This window comes from Fusarium oxysporum, chromosome IV, assembly GCF_013085055.1.
Source record: "Fusarium oxysporum Fo47 chromosome IV, complete sequence".
Classification (NCBI taxonomy): domain Eukaryota; kingdom Fungi; phylum Ascomycota; class Sordariomycetes; order Hypocreales; family Nectriaceae; genus Fusarium; species Fusarium oxysporum.
In genome coordinates this window covers 1,550,208-1,570,751 of record NC_072843.1, presented here as the reverse complement: position 1 = coordinate 1,570,751, position 20,544 = coordinate 1,550,208, and the positions used below count along the sequence as shown (strand labels likewise).

The 20,544-nt window shown below is 49.3% G+C and overlaps 6 protein-coding genes across 6 annotated transcripts; 3 read left to right on the top strand and 3 right to left on the bottom strand.

Moving 5' to 3' along the window:
- Window positions 1-90: 90 nt before the first annotated feature.
- FOBCDRAFT_28687 (uncharacterized protein) lies at window positions 91-1,046 on the top strand. The gene is made up of 5 exons (XM_031179474.3): window positions 91-313; window positions 375-475; window positions 531-710; window positions 761-822; window positions 876-1,046. Exons 1-5 carry the CDS (start codon window positions 210-212, stop codon window positions 966-968), a joined length of 540 nt encoding a protein of 179 aa, XP_031045361.1. The 5' UTR covers window positions 91-209; the 3' UTR covers window positions 969-1,046.
- Window positions 1,047-1,123: 77 nt separating this feature from the next.
- FOBCDRAFT_291540 (uncharacterized protein) lies at window positions 1,124-3,590 on the bottom strand (the record flags this gene model as incomplete). The annotated part of the gene is made up of 5 exons (XM_054704175.2): window positions 2,807-3,590; window positions 2,668-2,736; window positions 2,426-2,611; window positions 1,997-2,371; window positions 1,124-1,950 (listed from the first exon to the last, which is right to left on the bottom strand). Exons 1-5 carry the CDS (start codon window positions 3,357-3,359, stop codon window positions 1,124-1,126), a joined length of 2,010 nt encoding a protein of 669 aa, XP_054560150.1. The 5' UTR covers window positions 3,360-3,590.
- A 602-nt stretch (window positions 3,591-4,192) lies between these two features.
- On the top strand, window positions 4,193-6,303 carry FOBCDRAFT_249528 (uncharacterized protein). The gene is made up of 2 exons (XM_031179478.3): window positions 4,193-4,645; window positions 4,694-6,303. Exons 1-2 carry the CDS (start codon window positions 4,253-4,255, stop codon window positions 6,266-6,268), a joined length of 1,968 nt encoding a protein of 655 aa, XP_031045365.2. The 5' UTR covers window positions 4,193-4,252; the 3' UTR covers window positions 6,269-6,303.
- On the bottom strand, window positions 6,304-9,261 carry FOBCDRAFT_220486 (uncharacterized protein). The gene is made up of 3 exons (XM_031179476.3): window positions 8,738-9,261; window positions 8,487-8,666; window positions 6,304-8,434 (listed from the first exon to the last, which is right to left on the bottom strand). The coding sequence occupies exons 1-3, from the start codon at window positions 8,885-8,887 to the stop codon at window positions 6,533-6,535; spliced, it is 2,232 nt and encodes a 743-aa protein (XP_031045363.2). The 5' UTR covers window positions 8,888-9,261; the 3' UTR covers window positions 6,304-6,532.
- Window positions 9,262-10,847: 1,586 nt separating this feature from the next.
- On the top strand, window positions 10,848-11,865 carry FOBCDRAFT_318118 (uncharacterized protein). Its single transcript, XM_031179479.3, has 2 exons — window positions 10,848-11,191; window positions 11,254-11,865. The coding sequence occupies exons 1-2, from the start codon at window positions 11,139-11,141 to the stop codon at window positions 11,540-11,542; spliced, it is 342 nt and encodes a 113-aa protein (XP_031045366.2). The 5' UTR covers window positions 10,848-11,138; the 3' UTR covers window positions 11,543-11,865.
- Window positions 11,866-12,874: 1,009 nt separating this feature from the next.
- Window positions 12,875-15,402, bottom strand: FOBCDRAFT_28659 (uncharacterized protein). Its single transcript, XM_031179480.3, has 4 exons — window positions 14,500-15,402; window positions 14,439-14,446; window positions 14,030-14,228; window positions 12,875-13,970 (listed from the first exon to the last, which is right to left on the bottom strand). Exons 1-4 carry the CDS (start codon window positions 15,108-15,110, stop codon window positions 13,013-13,015), a joined length of 1,776 nt encoding a protein of 591 aa, XP_031045367.2. The 5' UTR covers window positions 15,111-15,402; the 3' UTR covers window positions 12,875-13,012.
- Between the last annotated feature and the right edge of the window lie 5,142 nt (window positions 15,403-20,544).

Below are 20,544 nucleotides of genomic sequence, written 5' to 3'. Positions count from 1 at the left end.
GGTAAACTGTACTTTTCGAAGTGAAGCCCGGTAGTCGGTATAAATTGAGTATCCGGCCGAGCCCCGAAACCACCAACCAAATCGACCTTCCTCTACTAACACCCAACCTCACATGCTCACATTCGTCGCGTGGGCTTTAAATACATCAATCAGCATCAGTCTGGCTAATTCTGCCATCGAATTGCTACTTTGTTCGTCATATCGTTGAAATGGCTTCTCATGATGCGAATGTCGATGATGAAGACCTCACTATCCATGCCTGCTGCGCGCCTATTACCAACCTAGCTCGACCCATTGATTTCAGTGAGCTTGAGTATGTGAGACTTGTACGAGAGAACTTTATGAATGAAGTAGCTTACAGTTTGTGTCTTTAGCGAGGAGGAAAACAGACCTTTCTTTCACTGGCCAATCTTTGGACCATTGATAGTAGAGAACGAGAGCAGCGATGCGCGAGATCACTGCGCCAATGAGAGAAGTACATATCCTCTTCCGCTGTTTCTTTCATGCCATAGTCTTATCCCTGTACATAGCGTTCCTCTCATACCTTCGGTTATCGATATACATGGCCATCGTCTCGGTAGCCATCACACTTTCGTTCCACTTAAAGAACGAAGCCACACCGTTAGAGCTGAGAATGGCAAAGCCTCTCGGGACGATATTCTGGGGACTTTCAGTCTTGACTCTGTTTGCTGGAATGGGTAACTATATAAGTGAGTGTTACTACGCCGTAGCACATGCGCCAAACTAACGCTCTGTGTAGCAACGGTCAACAAGTACAGCAAACGGGCGGCTATTGTACAGATTGGCTGGAAGACTCATGCAGTAAGTTTGTCAATGTATGACAAACGTGGTGATTATGTACTGACATCACACAGGTTTTCAGTCTCACAGCAGTCTCAATCATAGGCACCTGTCTCATCCTGCTCGTCATTGCCAAGATTCGACAACAATCATCGTCCAATTCTTGACATATGTACCCAAAAGAGTCCTTGAAATTGCATCAATACATGTTCGCTACTCAATAGCGCCTGAGCTTCCGGTACCAACCATGCAAAACCCCATACAATAGATAGTGAAAATGGAAGCCGTCCATATCTTGGCTTCGGCTGTGGATAGCAATTCGTTATGCTGTTTCCTTGATGTCCTTGGCTTCAGTCGCTGTATCTGCACTGGCCGTGCCCTTGTTCTTACAAAAGAGATCACTGGCGTCTTTGTTGCGCCTCGGCTGTCCAAACTCGTCCTCATCGTTTATGGCGCTCGGTGGACACCCGCCAACCTCTTGACGGAATTGTTTTGTAAGCTCCATTGAGGTCGTTTCAAGCTCTGCAAGCGATGTTGATTTGCCAATCCATGAAATGAGTGGCAAGTCACCTAATGCCAGGAGGTCACCCTCACGAGGTAATGTTGTGAGCATATCGACTGGGGACGCTGGGTCGAACTTTGACGTTGCACTATCTGCCTCTCCGGTCTTATCATTTTCATCGCCTTCGCCCAAGTACTCCTCTGGAGTATTAGGAAGGTCACTGTGTGCTCCCAAGATAGTGCTCGCTGTTTCCGGTCTCGGGTACAGAGTCACATACCCCCGAAGCTGTGATAGCTGAAGTACATACTCTAACCAGGCCGGATGTTTCTTGCTTGTACTCTTCTTGGCTAAGAAGGCTGGCGTTTCTGTTCCTGTTTGCTGCTTTTCTAAAATGCGTGACACATAGCCATGCAGCTCAACCCATTTGTCTCCCATGAACAGAACAGCATCGCTAGTTGGGGCCTGCCAAAAGAAAGGACTGGAACCGGTCTTTTCGTCCGCGTCCTCAGCTCGCGGGACTGTTAGGGGTGTTGTATCATCGAGAAGAGTGCTGGGAGAATAAAAACTGATACCCATGATGTTCTCATTCCAGTCCTGAAGAATGGAAGAGTGCGAGTATAGGCTATGAAGAAGGGTGTATTTCACATCTGGCTATGTCAGTGCTGCCTGGTTAAAGCATAGAAGATTACGTACAGTTGAAGAATTGAGGTGAGACCTCAGTGTGAGCCGCCAAGACAAGCACATGATTGTGTGACGGCTTGCTTGGCCAGAACGATTCTAGAAATCGAACTGAGCTCTCCTCCTCATCCATTTTCCGTGATGAAATCCGATGACGAAGAGAAAGCATTTGCGATTGAGGGAGCTGTCCAGAAGCCTTGGAAGGCCAATGGAAGCCAGACAAGAAGTTTTCCAATGGCTTTTCTACAACTGGGGGCAGCTCGACTGTAAGCTGGGGAACCGACAGGGCACTCTTATCGGCCTTGCGCAGCGAGGTGAGGAGTCTTTGTAGATTGGCTGTGCCAACGGGAGGTGCCTGGACTAATATGTCGAAATGCACTTTGTTCCAGGCTGATAACAGTTAGTGAGTATACATGGTAACGAGAAGCAAGGAGAGCTACTCACCAGCCAATGCTGAGGCGTCAAGCTTGGAGATCCACGCAAGACGAGTTTCAGGCTTTTCTGGCAGCTCTATCAGAGCAGACCTCGTCCCAGTGATCTGATCTCGTATGGCTTGGAGGAAGTAATCTTCTTCCTTCTGAGTAGAGTCAACAATAATTGCTTGAGGGTGCATGAAGTTCTCAACGTAGACTTGACGCCATATTGTTAGACAAATGTGTAACACGTTGGTTCGAATTGGAGCTTACAGAATGCACGGATAGCAGCGAGTTTCAGCCTCAACTCAGAAGACGTGGAAGCATAGTCAGTGCGGGCATCTACACAAATAATTAGAAAACAGGCCCGGTAGCAATGAGAAGAAGCCCATACCGTGTATATATATCTTACAGCTTTTATCAATGCCGTTTATCTCCAGGAGTTCCTTGATGGGAATCTCTTTCCTACTCATAAGCGCAAAATGAACATGGTTCTTTTCTTGCGCCGACATCTGGCAAGCCATTGGCAGAAGAGTAGAGGCACTGTTGATGCTGGAAGCAGCGAATAGAATGTTCTTGTTCCTCTCATAAGCGCCGCCGGTCCCTTGAATGTTGCGCAGCGTCTCTGCGAGCTCTGGGAATTTGAGGGGTCCCCTATGGTAGACCTTGTCCTGTCCTTGTTTGCCCCCCGGCGCAGACCTCTCTGATGCTGCATCGGTCGAGCTGTCGGAGAATGACACGAAATTGTATATTATGAAGAAGACGATCGATATGAAGACTAGATATGAAATAAGGCGACCGACGGAGCTACGGCGGGGAGCACGCGGCGTAGCCTGCCATTGAGGACCAGATCCCGAGTTATGATAGCGATGCCCTGGGAGGTGAAGGTCGTCGTCTTTTTTATTGGCCATCTCCTCATCCCCTGCCCAGAAGCGTGCCTTTGTTCTGCCGCGTGCAGGCGTCATATTGTTGTGGTATATTTGTCGTCAATCGGAAACGTATGGAGCTCAAGAGTCGATAGAGGACGGGTAGATAGAGCTCATGGGCGCTAGCTTATCGAAGTTTACCTGGCTAGAGACAGGTATTTATACGGCGGGTATAAACATGCAGAGGGATCAATCGCAGTTGCGATGCATTGGGCGAGGGTAACAAAAGAAATGACGCTTGTTCTGAATGATTATGTATGGGGATGGATTATTAAAGGATTGAAGATGATGGAGGATGACGGAGAGCACCTAGTTGAGGTAGCTGCTGACCCTTGTTTCCCCAGGACAGGACCTTAGAACAGCGTGGCTCGTGCTTGTCTCGTCACTGTTGCAGTTTGGTTGGTGCTAGCTTTCAGTGAGCTTCAGGACCTTTGGGCTAACTAAATCCAGTACCAGAGCTATAAGCCCAATTACTGCAAACAGTTTTAGGTTCCATGTCTCTGGGCAACCAGAAGGTTTCATGATAATAATATCGATGCTTATTATTAATAATATCATATAGAATGACCCTCATGAGACTGCTTCATATCAAAACCATCATGTCCAGAAACGAAGCAAACGAGGAGGGATGGGGATGGAAGAATAGGTATCCAAGTTCGAGCGTACCTATATAATATTCATAAGGCCAGGCCAGTTTAGATACTTGACCAGTCTGATGACAGCTGCCACTGATCGATATACTTCAAATAATCATTCACATGTGGCCTCTGAGTCTAAAACAATCCTTGTCAGGCTTAACTCGGGGCATTTTTCATGGTGGGGCACGATCCAATTCGCCGTCGCAAAATATTCATGTAAATTTTTAGCCGCCTCTCAACTCGCAGTGAAACTTAGGCAATATCTTTTATTTTCTGACAACAGATAATATTGCAATGGGAAAATCTCGAAGAGCCCGTGGCCACGCGGCCCGTAAAGACCCCATCGCAAAGACCGTCAAGCCTCCTTCAGACCCTGAACTTGCTGCCCTTCGCGAGTCAAAGATTCTCCCAGTCATCAACGATCTCAAGAGTGCCGATCCTAAGTCTCGCTCTGCTGCTGCTTCGGCCATCTCAAACATCATCCAAGATGAGAAGTGCCGAAAGTTGCTTCTGCGTGAGCAGATTGTTCATACCATCACTACACAGACTCTCACCGATGCTGCTCTTGAGAGCCGTGCTGCTGGTTGGGGTATTCTGAGGATCCTTGCGCAGGAGGAGGAGCCTGATTTCTGTGTTCATCTCTATCGTGTTGATATTCTCACTGCTATCGAGTTTGCTGCTAAATCGGTGAGTGTATTTACTCTTCCAACATGGTTCATATACTAACACTCACAGATCACTGAGATGCTCCTCTCTAAGGACCTCGAATTTCAAAAACGGTCAAAGCCCGAACAAGCTACAATTCTCAGCATTGCTTCATCACTAATTTCTCTCCTTACTGCTCTCGCAGAAGCTCAAGACGATATCCTTGAGGCCATCTCCCGCAACACCACCATCACTCGCTTCCTCTTGCTACTCACTTCAGATGAGCTCGCCAGCAGCCCCGATATTGTCTCACTAAGAAGTGATGCTCTGGCTTGTCTCATGATCCTCTGTGAAGATAACGAAGAGCTATCTGACAAGGTCGTCAACTCCAAGGAGTACCGCACTTATGGGACTTTGCTGTCCCTGCGCAAGACCGCCAACAGCGATGGCGTCCTTGCATGTGGTGTCCTCCACAACCTCTTTTCCTCTCTCGACGGTCAGGACATCGCTCTTGGAGCCGACAACTCACTTCTCATCCCCACCCTTTCACAGGCTCTCAAGACATTTGAGCCAGGCCAAATGACCGATGCTGTGGGCTGGGCCAACCCCGTCGAGTATCAGCAGCTCGCCCTTGAGATTTTAGCTTCTATTGGAACAACATTGAACACATCAGCTGAAGCCGAACCCCAGAAGGAGGAGAAGCCCGAGGTCAAGGATGATGAAGAGATGGGTGATGCAGACGAAGAGATCTCTGACGGCGAGGAGGAGGGAGGCGAGGAAGATGATGACGAGATGGACGACGATGAGCTGGAAGCCGACATGGAGATGGTTACCGGTGCGGACAGAAACGAGGAAGACAGCAACATCGATGATCTCCCCATCCTCAAGACTCTCATTGACAACGCCCTTCCTGAGCTCATCCGCATAGCATCCCTCTCCCCCACCGATGACGTTTCCCTTCGCCTGCAAGGCCACGCCCTCTCCGCTCTCAACAACATTGCCTGGTCCGTCTCCCTCATCGACTTCTCTGACCTTCACAACGCACCTATTCAAAATGCCTGGGACCCCGTCGGCCGCGCTCTCTGGACCCAAGTCATCGCTCCTATTCTCGCAACTGATACTGCTGACATCGACCTCGCGACTCATGTCACCAGTCTTGCCTGGGGTGTTGCCCGCTCTCTGCGAGGCAGACCCAACACACCTTTCGCTGATGAGCACCACCGCTTCATCGCTCTCTACCAGGCCACAAAGGGTTCACCTGCTGCCCAGAACTTGGAGGACCCCTTCCAGTCCCTCAGCGTCAAGTGTATCGGTGTTCTTGGCCAGCTGGCCCTCGATCCCGCACCTATTGACCGAAACCACGATATCGGTACTTTCCTGATTACTCTCCTTGCTGGTCTTCCCGAGACTCCAACTGCCGATGCTGTTGAGGCTCTCAACCAGGTCTTTGACATCTATGCTGATGAAAGTTACTCATACGACAAGGAGGTTTTCTGGAACAACAACTTCCTGAAGCACCTTGATGAGACAGTTCCCAAGGTGCGAACTATGATCAAGAGCATTGATAAGCGTGCCAACAGCGAGCTTCGTCTGCGCGCCGATGAGGCCGTGTTGAACTTGAATCGTTTCTTGACATACAAACGAAAGAACAAGCCCCAGGCATAATTGGTTAAATAAAAGCACTTGATTTTTCTGGACGTCTATAGAAATTTGATCCATTTCTGATTCACCTCCCATTTCTTTGCCCATGGTACCTACCATACGTCCCTTGTGAATCTTTGAACTATTATTGTACTGAATTTATCTTTGGTGCCTTTAGATTGGCCCCAGCGCCTTGCACCAAGGCCCCTGAAACCGTTGATCTCAAAATCTTAGCAGTCCCGAAATAACATACCACTATATCCCACGTCTAGAGCAAACTGGCCTCTCTTAACACCGTTCAAAAACCCGATAAAGGCCTTTCAAATTTGCAACCTCCAGAACTCCATCTTCCATCAGCGACTTGGTCGCTACCAATCTGGCTTTAAATGCCGGAAAGAAGACATGCTCAACAGCGTGTCTGATATGCTGGCGCCTTGCCCGCAACTCTTCTGGGATATGCTCCTCGCGAATACTGTCTGCATCACCAGGCAAACTTGGCAATTGTTCTGGAACGTAAAAGGTGGCTAGTTCGCGTACGAAAGAGTCAAAGCAGGCCTTCTCCTCAGTCCAGTCAACACTAGGGCCAAGACGGAGGAGGAAACGAGGGAGTTTAACGAGAGGTGGCGTATACCCCTTCAATAGTAATGGTAATGAAACGAGCTCGCCAGCAGGTGATATTTCGAGAGAGAAGTACTCAAGAAGCATCTCGCGGCGCTCGATGAGCTGATCAGCTACCCGGTCTACCAAGGTTTCGACTTCAAAATCTTCCTCGGGTGAGGTTATAGAGCTCCTCTCCATTTCCGCTGCCCCTCGAAGCAGCTCGCGAAGGTCCAATGAGGGGTTGAATTTGATGGCACCAAAATTACCAAAATCCGTGAGTGCCAATTGGTAGAAATACTCGTAGCAAGTTCGGCCGTAATCGATCAGATACAGTTTGACGTCGCCTTGGATTGCTGCCAGCCGTCTTTGTTCATCCACGATACCGACGAAAGTATGGTTGGAAAATATCTCGGTTAGATCGTGGTGTGTATCTTCTCTGACTTCGTCTCTCAACTTTTTTACGCTGTTCAGTCGGCATTGCACCAATTCGCGGTCAACCATCTCGTATTCATGAGCTTCAGGGGCAGTGGTTGTTTCCACTGTGTGGTCCATAGAGCCAGTCGACTCGCTTGGGCCAGCTCGGGCAAACATAGATGTAATCTTCCGCTCAGTTGTATCCGTCCTCACTAGGTCATTCGAGTATCTTCGCTTCTTTGATGCTGGAGTTCTTCGACCCGGCGTGCCGTCACTGTCTGTTTGTGGGGTGGAATCGATCACTTTTGCACCAGGAAGAAGTGTCTGTGTCATGAATGTCCGGCTTGTATCCACTGCAGCAAGTTTAGACTCGATATGCTCACATATAGATTGAATGATCTCATCTTCGTTGAGAAAGTGAACCTCTCTCTTTGTTGGATGAACGTTGACATCCACCCGAGCAGGTTCGATTTCAAGACTAAGGTAGATGAATGGATGGCCGTTCTTAGGCAAGAAATTAGCATAGGTTTGCTCAATTGCCTTCTTTATGTGGGTTGATTCTACACATCGATGGTTGATGAATAGCAGAAGTGTTGTCTTTTTGACCGAGTAATTTGCGTTGGTTGTGAAACCCTCAGCTTTGAAACCCCAACGGTCTTCGGCGACTGAGAACTCCAAAAGCTCGTTCGCCACAGCACTGCCGTGGATTTGACGAATGCGATCAATGACTGTAGCCTGAGCTTGTATTGATAAATTTGTCGAGGCTTCGCCTGCCTTCTTGCAAGTGAATCCAACGCCTTTGCAGTGCACAGCGTACCGACCAACCATATCGATTATCTTGTTGAACTCATCAGCCGGCGAGCGAAAGGCTCTTCTTCGAGTCGGGATATTATAGAAAAGGTCTTCCACTGTGATTTGTGTCCCAGGACGACCTGCAATACCTTTGGGCTCTGCCGACTGGCCAGGCTTTGCCGGAGCAAGCTTCCCATCAAGGTAATGGGCCCTCCATGCCAGGTCTGAATCTTTCGTCTTGGTAGTCACGGAGAGATGGGCGATGTGGCTGATACTGGCAAGAGCCTCGCCCCTGAAGCCATATGTCGCAATGGCTGCCAGATCTTCAAAGCTGGTGATTTTAGATGTGGTGTGACGCTCGCAAAGAATGGCCAAGTCTTCTTTCTGTTACCATAGTAAGCTTTGAAGATATGCACATGGGTGATCATTTTATTACCTGGATACCACAACCATTGTCCGTTATCTGGAGCAGCTTGAGCCCTCCGTCCTTGGCGAGGACATCCAGAGAGGTCGCCCCAGCATCAACCGCATTCTCGATGAGCTCCTTGAGAGCGTGAACGGGAGCCACAATAATTTCACCAGCAGCAATTTTGTTCACCACGTTTGGGTCAAGTGCCTGCAGTCATGTTAGCGGGCGAGCCCAGGCTATGCATAAGGCGTTGAAGAAACAGCCTCAAGTTTGCTTACCCTGATTCTGCGAGGCGCATCACTTTTTGCGGGTAAATTTTCAATGGGCTGCCCATCGGCGTTTCTTTTCGTCCCGCTTGGGGGAACATTTAGAATGTCATCGGAGGCTGTTGGGGCACATCCCATATCAACATCCGCGTCTGTTGCCATTTCTAGCTATGGCTGCCGAGTTGTTGCGCCAGGGCACAAGAACCAGCCTGTGAGGTGGTATCAAGAATTCTTCTGGGGGTAGTTAAATGCGAACAGGTCGGGCGACAAACGTTGTAGGTCATGCGCAAGTTGCTTGATATTTCCTCTTCTCTCATTTCGTTCCTCGGGCGTGTCGTCCCATAATTATCTACGTTTCCCGTGGCGCTTAGGATTGGCCACACGAGATGATAGCCTACCCCGGGGAAGAGGTTACTTTGAATCCGATACGTTGAAAAAGGGAGAAAAGGTTGCGGTTCATGCGAGACAAGGACAGGCCGTGAAGAGCAGGTTGTTAGCAGGCCTCATTGATAGGTAATGCGCGGATGAGCTCGGCCACGTGACTACGCTACAACACCAAGGTGCACCTTCCATCCAATATCTTCTCAATTCAATTCATCTCGACTTCAAGGCAGGTAGGATGCACTTCGAAAAGGACTTGCCGTGTTTGGCGCGTGTAACTTCCAATGATTTTTTGTCGCCGCTCACCACATTTAAAATTACAAATGATGGACACGCCAACAAGGATTCAAACTCGCCTTGATTACTGCTCCAAGAGCTCCAGCTGCATCGAACCAACTTGGGATGAAAGACGTATTGGGGGCGCCTCGGTCAGTGACTCAACTTTATTCAGCGCCCAGGAATTAGGGAAGGCAACGAGAAGAAAAAAGATGATAAATGATTAAACGAGCGTGAATTTTTCGCTACCTCAACGCTGCGTCAGCTCTCGCCGCCGCGCGTAAGGCGGATCGCAAGCGACACAAATGCAGTCAGCAGTGCAGCAAAGTTACACATATTTAGATACAACTGAAGCATCATGGTTGGTTGCTGGTGAGGGCTCCAACTGAATTGAGTGAGTAAACTAGAGCAAGGGGTTCATGTACCTGGACCGTCCTTTTGCATCATCTATCAGTTGTGCCACCCGCCTTATAGGGTCGGGTAGACTGTTGTGGCTCTTTGTGTAAGCAAGCCTGGGCTTGTGATTCACTAAAATTCTCCTTGTAGTCTAAAGGCGTATTGCGCATATGCGCTCTTGGTAGCACAGCCTCTCTCTCATGACGAAGGTTAATACTGTCAAACAGTCGTCGTTTTTTTTTCCCTTCATGACAAATCTAAACAAGGTTGTTTTTATGATATTTGACGGCAGGTTTGGTTTGTCGAGGATTTTCACGGCCGGCCCCTGTCGTCTTGGACGCCTTGTCTTGGTGACGAACTGACTGTGCTTCCATGAGTGTTCTTTCACTTTCAACCTCCAATCACCAAGTAGCCAGGCGGTTTTTTGAATGCACAGCAAATGTACCCACCTCAAGGTAGCGTTGGTGGCTGTTGCTAACGATTTTCTTTGACTGAAATATGCGTATCCTGAACGGCTGCCTGAACGGTAGGCATGGATGATGATAATGATGCGGACCAACGCCCGTGGAAAGGGACAAGAGAACTCATCGCAAAGTTTTGTTTGTATGTTCTCTCACCTGATGCATAATTGTTTGCCACTGGTGTTTTGCGCTATGTCGCAGTGCAATTCACATAATGTTTGTGTTTAAGATCCATCGTTGCAAATGCAGGCACACAATGCACCTGCCTACATTGTGAATCCATTGCTCCTCTATAGCATGTGAAAAGCAAGAGAAATACCTTTCTGTGGCACCTCCAAGCCGCTGCATTGCCTCATTGTAAGCCTTGGATAGGCTCTTTCAGTGGATGGTGGTGTTGCTGAATAAGGCACAACCCAAGACAACACAGCCTGGCACACTCTCTTTGTGTAAAATTGCGCACTACGAAATGCAAGGTACCACGCATCGCATCGAATGCAGAAGCCAAGCAGTCAGCCCAATGCTAGATTTTTCCATTTCCTTAGACTAAACAGAGATTGAAAATGGGTCATTCATTCATTCAGCATTACCTCCTTGTGCCAGTGGAGGCTAGATAAGAGGCAGATGGTCCGCCCATGGTTTGCCCATTTCAAGAGCCAAACCCCCATAAAAGAGATGGGTTATTCCATCTATTACTCCCAAGAATTATTTTGTAAGATCTATCTTTTTACTACTCCAGAGTAACCTCTATTATATATCTGTCAATATTTTCCATATTTTCCATCCTTCACATCCTTCATTCAATCTCTGTTGGCCCATCCCATTCCACTTAGAGATCGACCCTGTACCCTGCAATAAGAACTCAACCCCAGATCCATCGGCACACGTCTCAACCATTCAAGATGGCAGCCGACTCACTCCCAAACTCAAACTCAAAGACTCAGTCATCCAAGAGGTTTGTTTCACAGCGATCCTTCGTATTGAACCCTACTAATAAGACTTTTTTTCTTTTTTTAGCTGCCTCTGCTCGGGCTCTATTCATGGAGGATCATCACGCTCCAGCTCCTCCGCATCAAACCGTTGCTCCCACTGTAGCTTCCGGACCGGATCCCCACCTCCGGGACGCCCCGCACCCGGAGACCGCGACATGAACGCCCTCGAACACTTTTATCTCTCGAACTCAGCTACCGGTGTCGCCAATGGAAATGACCCCCTGGGAGACGACCTTGGTGCTCAATGGGAAGATAGCAAGAAACTCGACCATCAAATGCCCCATCATATGCCCAAGTTGCCGAAACTGAACTGAGTAATAACGTTACATACAGTCAAAAAAGGCATGTTGGGGTCTAGAGGCAGCGAGTCGGATACAAGACCAATAGTCGCGAGACAAAATGTATAACAATATTGTATTTCCCTTTTGTTTCTTTCCAGAGTTTCTTCTGATATTGCTCTTCTCCTCTTTCAAGTATCGATTCTTATTGCAATATGGTACGCACGTCGAGTTGGTAAACCTGGTCAAACTGGGATATAGAAGAATTCAAAAGCGTGTTCAAGTTCTTAATTGTACAAGCAATACGCGATAAAACACTCCACTATAACATAACCTCTACATCTATATAAGCAAGATTCTCTCTCCCTCCCCGTGACATCATCGTCAAGCACCGCCACAGCTCAGCTCAGCTCATTTATTTCGATACCATACCGGGGTGACGGGTCCTCCTCCGAGTCTGCCTAAGCGGGAGTGTCCACCCCTTCTCCCGTCTGCCGTCTCCCCAACTGCCGTAACGTTCCATGCGCAGACGGATAACGGGGGGGCGGACGGTGCGGCAGGCAGATGCGGATGCGGATGAACTAAAGGACTCGGAGAATATTTAATTTTAAAAATTTAGGCAAGGTACCTTAACATTGAATACATCTCTTTAAACGCACACGCCCCCCAGGAACCCCCTGCGAATCGCACATCAACAGAGCCAGATTTGGGTATTGACTCGCACATCACATCCTTCTATTGGATCCATGATTCTGTGTATATCCGAATTGTGCTGCACATATCCGTTGCACTCACTTCTCATTGGCTTTTAAAGACCCTTCCCTGGCCTGCCTTGTCCTTGTTTGTCCTTGTCACATCACATCAGCGCCGCACTGTAACACCTTCTGGCACCCGTAATGCTCATGCCTGTGCTTCTGTCTGTGTTACCAAACACGTGCTATTACTCATTGTATCGCGTCCGGTATTCACATCCTCTTCTTTTCCTCTTGCATAATCTGACTCACTCTCCTCTGTTTTGCCGAGTCTTATTCCTCAAGCCCAGGCAAGACATGCCGTCGGCCTTATTCTATGTCCAGTCCCACCACAACGCATCACTGACCTCGTTTGGCCGTTCTTTCACATACCACAACGCATTCAAACTCAACTAAACCCAAATTCTCTGCTCACACAAAGCTGTCTAACAACAAAGATCAGCCTAGCTGAACCCAACTGTATGGATATATTCGACATTGCAAAACTGTTGTCGCTCTCCCCAACCTAACGCCGCCGGCTGCAAATGCACAGATGCCTCAGCGACACCACCAGGCCGTATTCACCCTCCTTTCTCGCTCTCATACACATAACGATACACAAGACACAATCATAACAAGAGGATTATAGTACATGTGGTGTCTTGGTAGACACAAAATCCCGCCGCACTAAAATCAAAACAACAAAAATCAAACAAGCCATGTATCTGGACGCTCCACATGATCCAACTTCCATCTATGCAAATATCAACAACACTTATCGCCGCCGCTCAGGGTCATCGGGCTTGTCGATCAGACCGCCAATATCAACTCGGTTGGGCCTTTCCTCGCGTGTCCGTGGCCGAGGCTGCTCTGGTCCTGGCTGAGCTCGAATTGGTGGGAGCTGAAAAGCTGCTTGAGGTCGATACACGCTTGCAGGGGGCAGTTCGCTTCGGGGAACATTATATGACGGGGGTCCTCCATACTCTGTATGACTTGGTGATGCAGCATACGAAGTTGAACCCGCCCCAGCAGCAACTCCAGGATTTATGTTGGCAGGCAACTGTGTTAGGGGAACAGTAGCCGGTCGAGATACCAGTGGGACTTCGTTGAATCGACTTCTGGGCATATCGAAGAGTGGCCCTGGCGGCACCGGTGTCCTGTACAGAGACTGTGGAGTTGGCGGCTGAGAACCATACGCATGCGAAGCCTCTCTGGTGGCAGGCGAAGAAGGTAAAGGGTACGCATGCCGGGGTGGTAAGCTCAGGACTATGACAACGACGTAGATCGAGCCCTCCTTCTCGAGTCCGAGTCGAACGGGATACTGTCTCGGTTGTCCATCAGCAGCTCTGAAAGTTAGGTATTCATTTCGGTCGAGTTGGAAGCGTCCGATATCCTCTGCGCCAAACCCAAGTCCCTGGATGATATGGTCGAGTCGAGAAAGGATTGGGGGTAAATAGTTCGGCTCCTTCCGTGTTTGCTCCTCGATCAGTTGACTTCTAATCGACACAACTTTCTCCCTCTCCGCAGGAACAACGACATCCCCCAAGTTCTGTCCCTGGAGTTCCACATGGCCTACAGCTTCCATAAAAGCTGGCGATGCCTTCGCAAAATCCATCTTCATGTTCAAGAAAGCAACAGGGTCTGCTCCTCGAGGCCCGATCGATAAAGGGGGTGGGAAAGTGGGAGCGTCCATATTGGGCCCTCGCTCAGGATATCTCGGATTCATATGTTCCCTATTATCAAATCATTAGCACTTCGACAAAATGCCAGTAAGTCACATCATCCGACTTACCCAGGTCCTATTGGAACGGCCGAAGGGTATATGCTCAATGGTCGCCTTGCTGTAGTATCTTGCGGATGAGGAAATCTGGATGGATCATAGCGAGTTTCACGATCGTCTCTTAGTCGCGGTCGTCCTCTTTTCTTATGTTGAACATCGACGCATGATTCTTCCTTCCCATTCGTGATACATCTCGAACATGGACGTTGTGCTATGAATGTATTAGCGCTCCTTGTCCTTGCGAAGTTATATCAGAAGCGTATATCGATATGTGCATTCCGCTTGGCCATACCCAAGGTATCGACAAGAGACCCAGCCGTGGACTGGCCAAGTTGGCATCATCTCCCAATCTTGGAGGATTCTTGAGCAAGGAAAGGGATTCCACAACATAACGTAAAGGAATAGGATCTCGAAAACATACCATCGCAGCTAATCACGAGTTAGTACAGCTAGTTCATATGGACACATAGAGGACCACTTACCGAAGATGCGCTCGTTTACAAGGGACACATGCAGAGGCCACATGACCTTTCGTTTTCCTCTGCGATTTTGGCGAAGTCATGGGCTGGTTCTCAACCACTGACGGGCGAACAGATGACGTGTAAGACGAAGGTGCCCCAGGAATTCCTGGAGGAATATAACCAGATGACTGGGGCATAGATGGTCCCCCTGGTTGGATGTACGAAACAGGTCGAGGTACGATCTCTTCTGTCCTTCGATATGAAAACGGTGGTGCGTCTGGGGGCCCTGGTTGGAATAATCTAGGAAGCGCAGTCTGCATATTGGCAGGTCCTCGGCGATCAGTCGGTAATTGTTGATTTGAGTTGCCCCAGTAAGTATCGGGTTGGCTAGAAGCTGAATAGCCCGCTGGTGCTTGCCTTCGATCCCCAGCGTCTTGGGGCTGCTTCGGGGGGAGGGGCGGAGATCCTGACATGGGTGGAGAGGGATATGCTCGATATCGAGCAAAAGAGTCTTGCTCTGCGCTCTCGGATACCCAGGCCAGGTCTAAGGCAATTTGCGCCAGGTCTGAGATGCCGCGGCGTTGGCCGAGCGGGACGGAAGCTGAATCGGAGACGGATCCCTTGATGACCATGAGGGCAAAGTTGCTACAGGATTAGTTGGCTGGACAGACAGGAACTCCAACCCTGAGCTAGAAACAACAAAGATACACTCTGGGTTTGTCGTCTTGATCTGTCTTTGCGATACAAGCAGATTTGATCTGAGCTAACTTCCAGTTGTCGTCAATGACCACCGGTCAAGATCTAGCTGACCTGGACAAAGAAGTATCTCTTGTTAAGCTCCAGGTGCAAATTCAACAGCTTCTTACCAGTCCGACAACCCCTTCTTTCGAGTTGCGAGCTGTAAGGTCGTTGTAGCTGATCTTGATGGAGAGGTGCCCCGCTTCTAAGATCTGCGGAGCTGAGGTGGCAGAGGAGCAGAAGTTACCAAGGGCATTCGAGATGATAGGCTGACGGTTGTGAAGGAACACTTCAACGGTAGCGAGTCAGTGATCAAAGAAGCGACAAGTGAGTGCCAAAGCGAGGAGGCGTGAGACGAGATGCTGCACCGTGATACTACAAAGATGCGATCTTGGAGAGGTCCTGGTGATACAACGTCAAGCCGTGCAGTTGGGAGGTCGAGACGGAAGCGGCCAACTGCAGATACTCAGGGCCGGAACCTAAGAGGCGGAACCGGGTGAGTAAGTATATTCGGGCCCCTTGCTGGCCGGGAGGCCGTGAACACAAGTGATCGGGCTGTGGACGGAGACTGTTCGGTGGCCTACGCTTGGTTTTTGTGAGACTATGTATGCAATAAAACCTTCTCTCTGAGTGGCAGCGCGACTGAGATGCAGCTTGGATGGATCAGGGTTGGTGACAGGGCAGTAGGACCCTGGTTCGGATTTTAGAGTGGCTGCTAAGTCAATCAAGGGTTCCGGTAGATTTCCATAACCAGAATTCTCCGCCTGCCTTGGTCTTTGCAATATGCGCCAGAAGATCACCAGAGTGAGAGATTTGGCGCGGAAGCAATAAGACAGAATACGTGATGGTGATTGGGGCGTTATATCAGTTGGAAGTAGTGGTATAGGCGACGTAATAGTGTGAACAAGCAGAAGCAATATTAGCTACAACCTTCTAGCCTTTGCTTCTCGCTGAGCACCGAGGGAGAGGTTCTTGTTAATCGGTGGAGGGTGCTCTTCAATTTTGATAGCGGGGGTGCAAGGCAAGATCAAGATGAACAAGGGCGGTCGAGGAAGACGCTGAATGGAGTGAGAGAGCCGCCGTAGTCAAGTCGGGCTCGCGCCGACTGGCTGGGTTAGATATCGGCTGTCCCGAATGAACGGAATTGAGAGAGAAGGGCAACAAAAACAAGCAACGAGCATGTCCATTGAAGCAGTAACAAGTTCTGCATCTGTATCTGTACCTGTACCTGAGCAAGGAGAAAGCAGGGACAAGGATGAAGTCGAGAACGTTAAGTCCAAAACAGAAGCTTACGCCTGAGACCAAAACTAAGACTCAGACGAAAGACAGAGATGTAAATGTAAATGCAGGTGTTAACAAACTTGACCTGGTACGATACTGGAGTCTTGTCTTGTCGAGTAAGGGCCCGCGCAATGGGACAGCCCAGCCGAGTCCAGTCCAGTCGAAGCAAGCTAGACTAGGGCCCTGAGTGTATACTTCAGGGCTTGTGGAGATAGTCTTGGTGGCCCGTTATGAAGGTTGTCGAGACCTCAACGCCCGGCCGGGGGGGGGGAGGGGTGCGACAAGGAAAACCCTGAGAACCCAGCAAACCTGACCCAACCAGCACCTTGGTGCCAACTTGCTTGGTAACCCTACAACGGTGTAAGTCAAGAAGGACACATGATTTACATATGTGCGTTCGTGGCCAAGGATCATGGTAGTCAGCCAAACTACAAAGTTCAAACTAGGGTATGGACGTTTGTTTAATTGTTGGTTATTGAGCAGCATGCGAGTGATTACAGAATTCGAAAGCACTTTTTGTCGAAACCCATGACATACTTTGTCCAGGAAATCCGGAAACACTACAGCTCACGACCAAGATAAGCCACTGTGAAGTCATTTATGGAAGCTCAAAGAATGATAGACTCTCAGGAACCATTGGGACAGGGTGAGTGGCCAGTCGAAGAAAGTCGAGTGAGGGCAGAAAGGCATTGGCCAATTGATGGCCCATGGGCCACAGCAAGTGGGCTGAGTTGTAGTTAATTGATCGTGCCCTTCACGATGTTCGTGGCTGGGAGCTTCAGACCCCAAGAGAATCCAAGTGTCGACCTCATATTACTAGTAGATCTGATCTGTTCCGCCCTTGAATAGACATTTAACGTCGACGCTGTGCATCGTATATCAGTTGCGCAAATACAGTGTAGTTCATTGCACGCGGATGTGCACAGGAAGGCCAAGGTGGAGCTCGTATGCGACTGGCTCACAAACTTGTCCTCTGTCCATAATAAACATGATTGATAGGGACGAATTCAGGTACCGAAAGCTCCAAGTCTCGCAAGCTTCACGGGTTGGCCGCAATACGGGGTGTTAATTACACTATCCCTTCAGGGCGTGTATGTTAGCGGTGGCTTTAGTTCATGTTGTTGGCGTTCATGACTGGTACTCTTGGTGGACTTAGGGTTTCCAGTATAGGTAGTGTTTAAACTGAAGGCAAAGCCACGTTGTGAAAATCGGTAGCGATTGTTCGGCCGGTGCTCCGAATTAACGAGGCCATTCATGATGCCTGCGACTGCAATAGGAACTAACTGAGGTACGGATACAGAGAGGCCTGTCGTCCTGATACTGGGGTATGGACGGAGAAAACTCAGGGGCGCAGGGCCGAGGTTGCAGCTAGGGTTTCCTGAAAACGGGGGCCAAGTAATAGATGGTGATGCAAGAAACAGTGGCCAAGCAAGATGAGATGCGGGTTGGGCCTGTACAAAATGGAGGTCGGGAGTTTTCCGCTCCATGCCTCGCTTATTAGTATCTTGTGAGGCTTGTCTGAACATAGTTGACGCTTTATTAACCCACTAGGTACTGTATCACCGTGATAGGAGAAGGATAGAGCGCCGTTTGGGGTTTGGGGCGATGGCGATCCAAGCGATATTGGCTCAGACAAGTTTAGCTTTATTGTTCCGGCCGGCAACGTTCAACGTCCATCAGCCCTCAAACGAGCCCCAGTGGCCTGGGATATCGGACCCTGGGGCATGGGACACCTAGCCCCCAGGCTAGTATCGCGAATCTAGCCAGACATAGCGACAGCGACGGGCGGCGCGGAAGACGAGGAAAAGGTGGCTGGACCCTCACAGGAACATGACATGACCAAGGAGCCAGGTGCTAGGCGCTAGGTGCTTTGGTTGTACTGTGGCAGGTGGTCTTGATCCCTGAAATAGAGAAAATTGGTGTAGATTGCTCTTCGTCAATACTTACGTCACAATTCTCATGGCAGATAGATTAGTAGCTTGTAAGTGTTGTGATATCGCCGTGACATGTAGAGGCCTCACTCATACCTTGTTCGCCTCTTTCCCTTGGTGAAGCTTGTAGACAGGAATCAAGAGACAGGGCCCACTTGAGGGAAGCGCCTTCTGGTTGACACGGGGCCTTGTCATTGTTCTCTACAACAGGTAATTGCATCCATGGCAGCTGGGTTTGCTAACCCAGTCACTTTTCGAGGTCGTGCTTACCTCCAACTTAGATTGGAAGGAACCTACCTAAGGTAACTACCTAGTCAGCTCAACTCCAACCATGGCCGGCGCCGATTAACCTTTTCTAACCTTTGTTTGATATCGCAGTCTCTTCATGTGTAGGTACAAACATTCTTCTCCTATTGCCTCCCAATAAACAGTGCATCGAAATACTGACGTTACAGCATGCCGAGAAATCCAGGCGCGTAATGCCGTGAGATCTGGTGTCAGGGTGCAAGGTTTAGCCCCAGTCAATTGTACCACGTATGATCCCTGTCCTCTGGTTCTTCAACAATACGTTTTCGACTCGAGACTCGCTCATGCCTAGGAGCCGGATCACAACATGGTGAGCAACACAAGACGATACGCCGCATCGGCTCCCACTATCTTGTGGGGGCATCCTTTTCTTCTGCAACCGAGCACATGATCCAGGGGATCGTTGATGACGCATCGCAGGTTCGAAGACTCCGAGCCAGTGCTATTAGGAACATCCCGAGTCGATAAGGTGGCTAGGGTGGCAGTCCGGCCCGTGACGAGGGACACTCAGATCTCACTATAAGGTGCTACGCAGACGTTCAACTCACAGGTACGGAGTAGATACTTCGATGATACAGACATAGGCCCTCACAAATGATCCAGATGCACTTGCCTATCAATAAAGTCAGAGCAGGCTTTATTTTATGATGGTCAAACATGCTAGCTGTGGCTTCACATCATCTTCGGAGTGCAAGCAGCTCTTCAGGCTCCCTCTACTAGCAGATTTCTTCCCCCCACTATGCAGCTGTCACTGCCAGGTGCATAGTGTCAGGTTGGAAAGCTCTGGGCGGGCGTTCATTTCAATTAGCTACAGCGTGAAGGGAAACATCCGAACCTGGCTGCCTCAGTCGTCTGGTCTTCTAGACACCCTGTCTTCCTTTCCAGCTGTTGCATGGAGTCGCTTCGAAACTGACTCGAGTTGTGTGGTTTGGCGTCTAATCAAGTTTTCATGACGTTGCTGTTGACTACTGCAGCCTTTAATAAACGGCTGACTACTGGCTAGTGCGATCCCACCGACCACTCCGAGTTCCATCAGGTAGGTATTGCGCAGGAATACATCTGGACCCTACACTGCGCACACAGGAAAAGGAGCAGTCCGTACCATCTAGTGAATGCAACAGTACCATCGTGGACACATACGCAGACAAATTTTCCGTCTTGGTGAGCGCTAGATCTTTAATCGTTGAGCTTGATTTGCGGTGATGGCGGCCCAGACAGATAAATACCCTTGTCGCTCAAGCGGGCCAAGCATGGCATGCGCATGGCATACCGGATGAGCCATGTTGCTTATGGGCACCAGTGCATATTATCGCATCTTGTCGACGTCTGCGGCCATGATTAAATCTCCGGTTCCAAGGATGTTTTGCGCCGCCGCCGCCGCCGTCACTAATTTTCGACGTCGTTGTCGTGCCTCTACATCAGCACTCCTCCTCCGAGCGGCCGCTCCTCACTATCACCCCAGAAAGTCACATTACAACCATGCAAGCTCGATGAAGACGGAGAATCGTTTGCACAGTCTCAATACACACAAACGAGACAAAGTTGTATTATGTATGGAGGAGAGTGTATTGGCTGCAATACCTTTGGTCATAATTTTAGCTCAAGGTGTGGCACAACGGACTGCTTCTGGAATCTCGTCTAAAGCTCGATTAATATGTCGAATTGGCATATTGACCTCCCACGCCATACAACAGAAGAGGGTCACGCAGCTATATTGCAACAGGGTCTCACTCTATGCATGCTATAATTTGCCAAAACTTGGGGCGTAGTTCTTCTAATCGCCTCGGGGTATGTTCTCCTGGCTGGATGG

Bases quoted from the DNA above. Each gene is read 5' to 3' on its own strand.
- FOBCDRAFT_28687 (XM_031179474.3), top strand. From the start codon at position 210: ATGGCTTCTCATGATGCGAATGTCGATGATGAAGACCTCACTATCCAT. The intron at 314-374 runs GTATGTGAGACT...TTGTGTCTTTAG, and splicing joins ATTGATTTCAGTGAGCTTGA to CGAGGAGGAAAACAGACCTT. The intron at 711-760 runs GTGAGTGTTACT...CGCTCTGTGTAG, and splicing joins TGGAATGGGTAACTATATAA to CAACGGTCAACAAGTACAGC.
- FOBCDRAFT_249528 (XM_031179478.3), top strand. From the start codon at position 4,253: ATGGGAAAATCTCGAAGAGCCCGTGGCCACGCGGCCCGTAAAGACCCC. The intron at 4,646-4,693 runs GTGAGTGTATTT...TAACACTCACAG, and splicing joins TCGAGTTTGCTGCTAAATCG to ATCACTGAGATGCTCCTCTC.
- FOBCDRAFT_220486 (XM_031179476.3), bottom strand. From the start codon at position 8,887: ATGGCAACAGACGCGGATGTTGATATGGGATGTGCCCCAACAGCCTCC. The intron at 8,667-8,737 runs GTAAGCAAACTT...ACATGACTGCAG, and splicing joins ATGCGCCTCGCAGAATCAGG to GCACTTGACCCAAACGTGGT. The intron at 8,435-8,486 runs GTAATAAAATGA...CTATGGTAACAG, and splicing joins ACAATGGTTGTGGTATCCAG to AAAGAAGACTTGGCCATTCT.
- FOBCDRAFT_318118 (XM_031179479.3), top strand. From the start codon at position 11,139: ATGGCAGCCGACTCACTCCCAAACTCAAACTCAAAGACTCAGTCATCC. The intron at 11,192-11,253 runs GTTTGTTTCACA...TTCTTTTTTTAG, and splicing joins AAGACTCAGTCATCCAAGAG to CTGCCTCTGCTCGGGCTCTA.
- FOBCDRAFT_28659 (XM_031179480.3), bottom strand. From the start codon at position 15,110: ATGGTCATCAAGGGATCCGTCTCCGATTCAGCTTCCGTCCCGCTCGGC. The intron at 13,971-14,029 runs GTAAGTCGGATG...ATTTGATAATAG, and splicing joins GCCGTTCCAATAGGACCTGG to GGAACATATGAATCCGAGAT.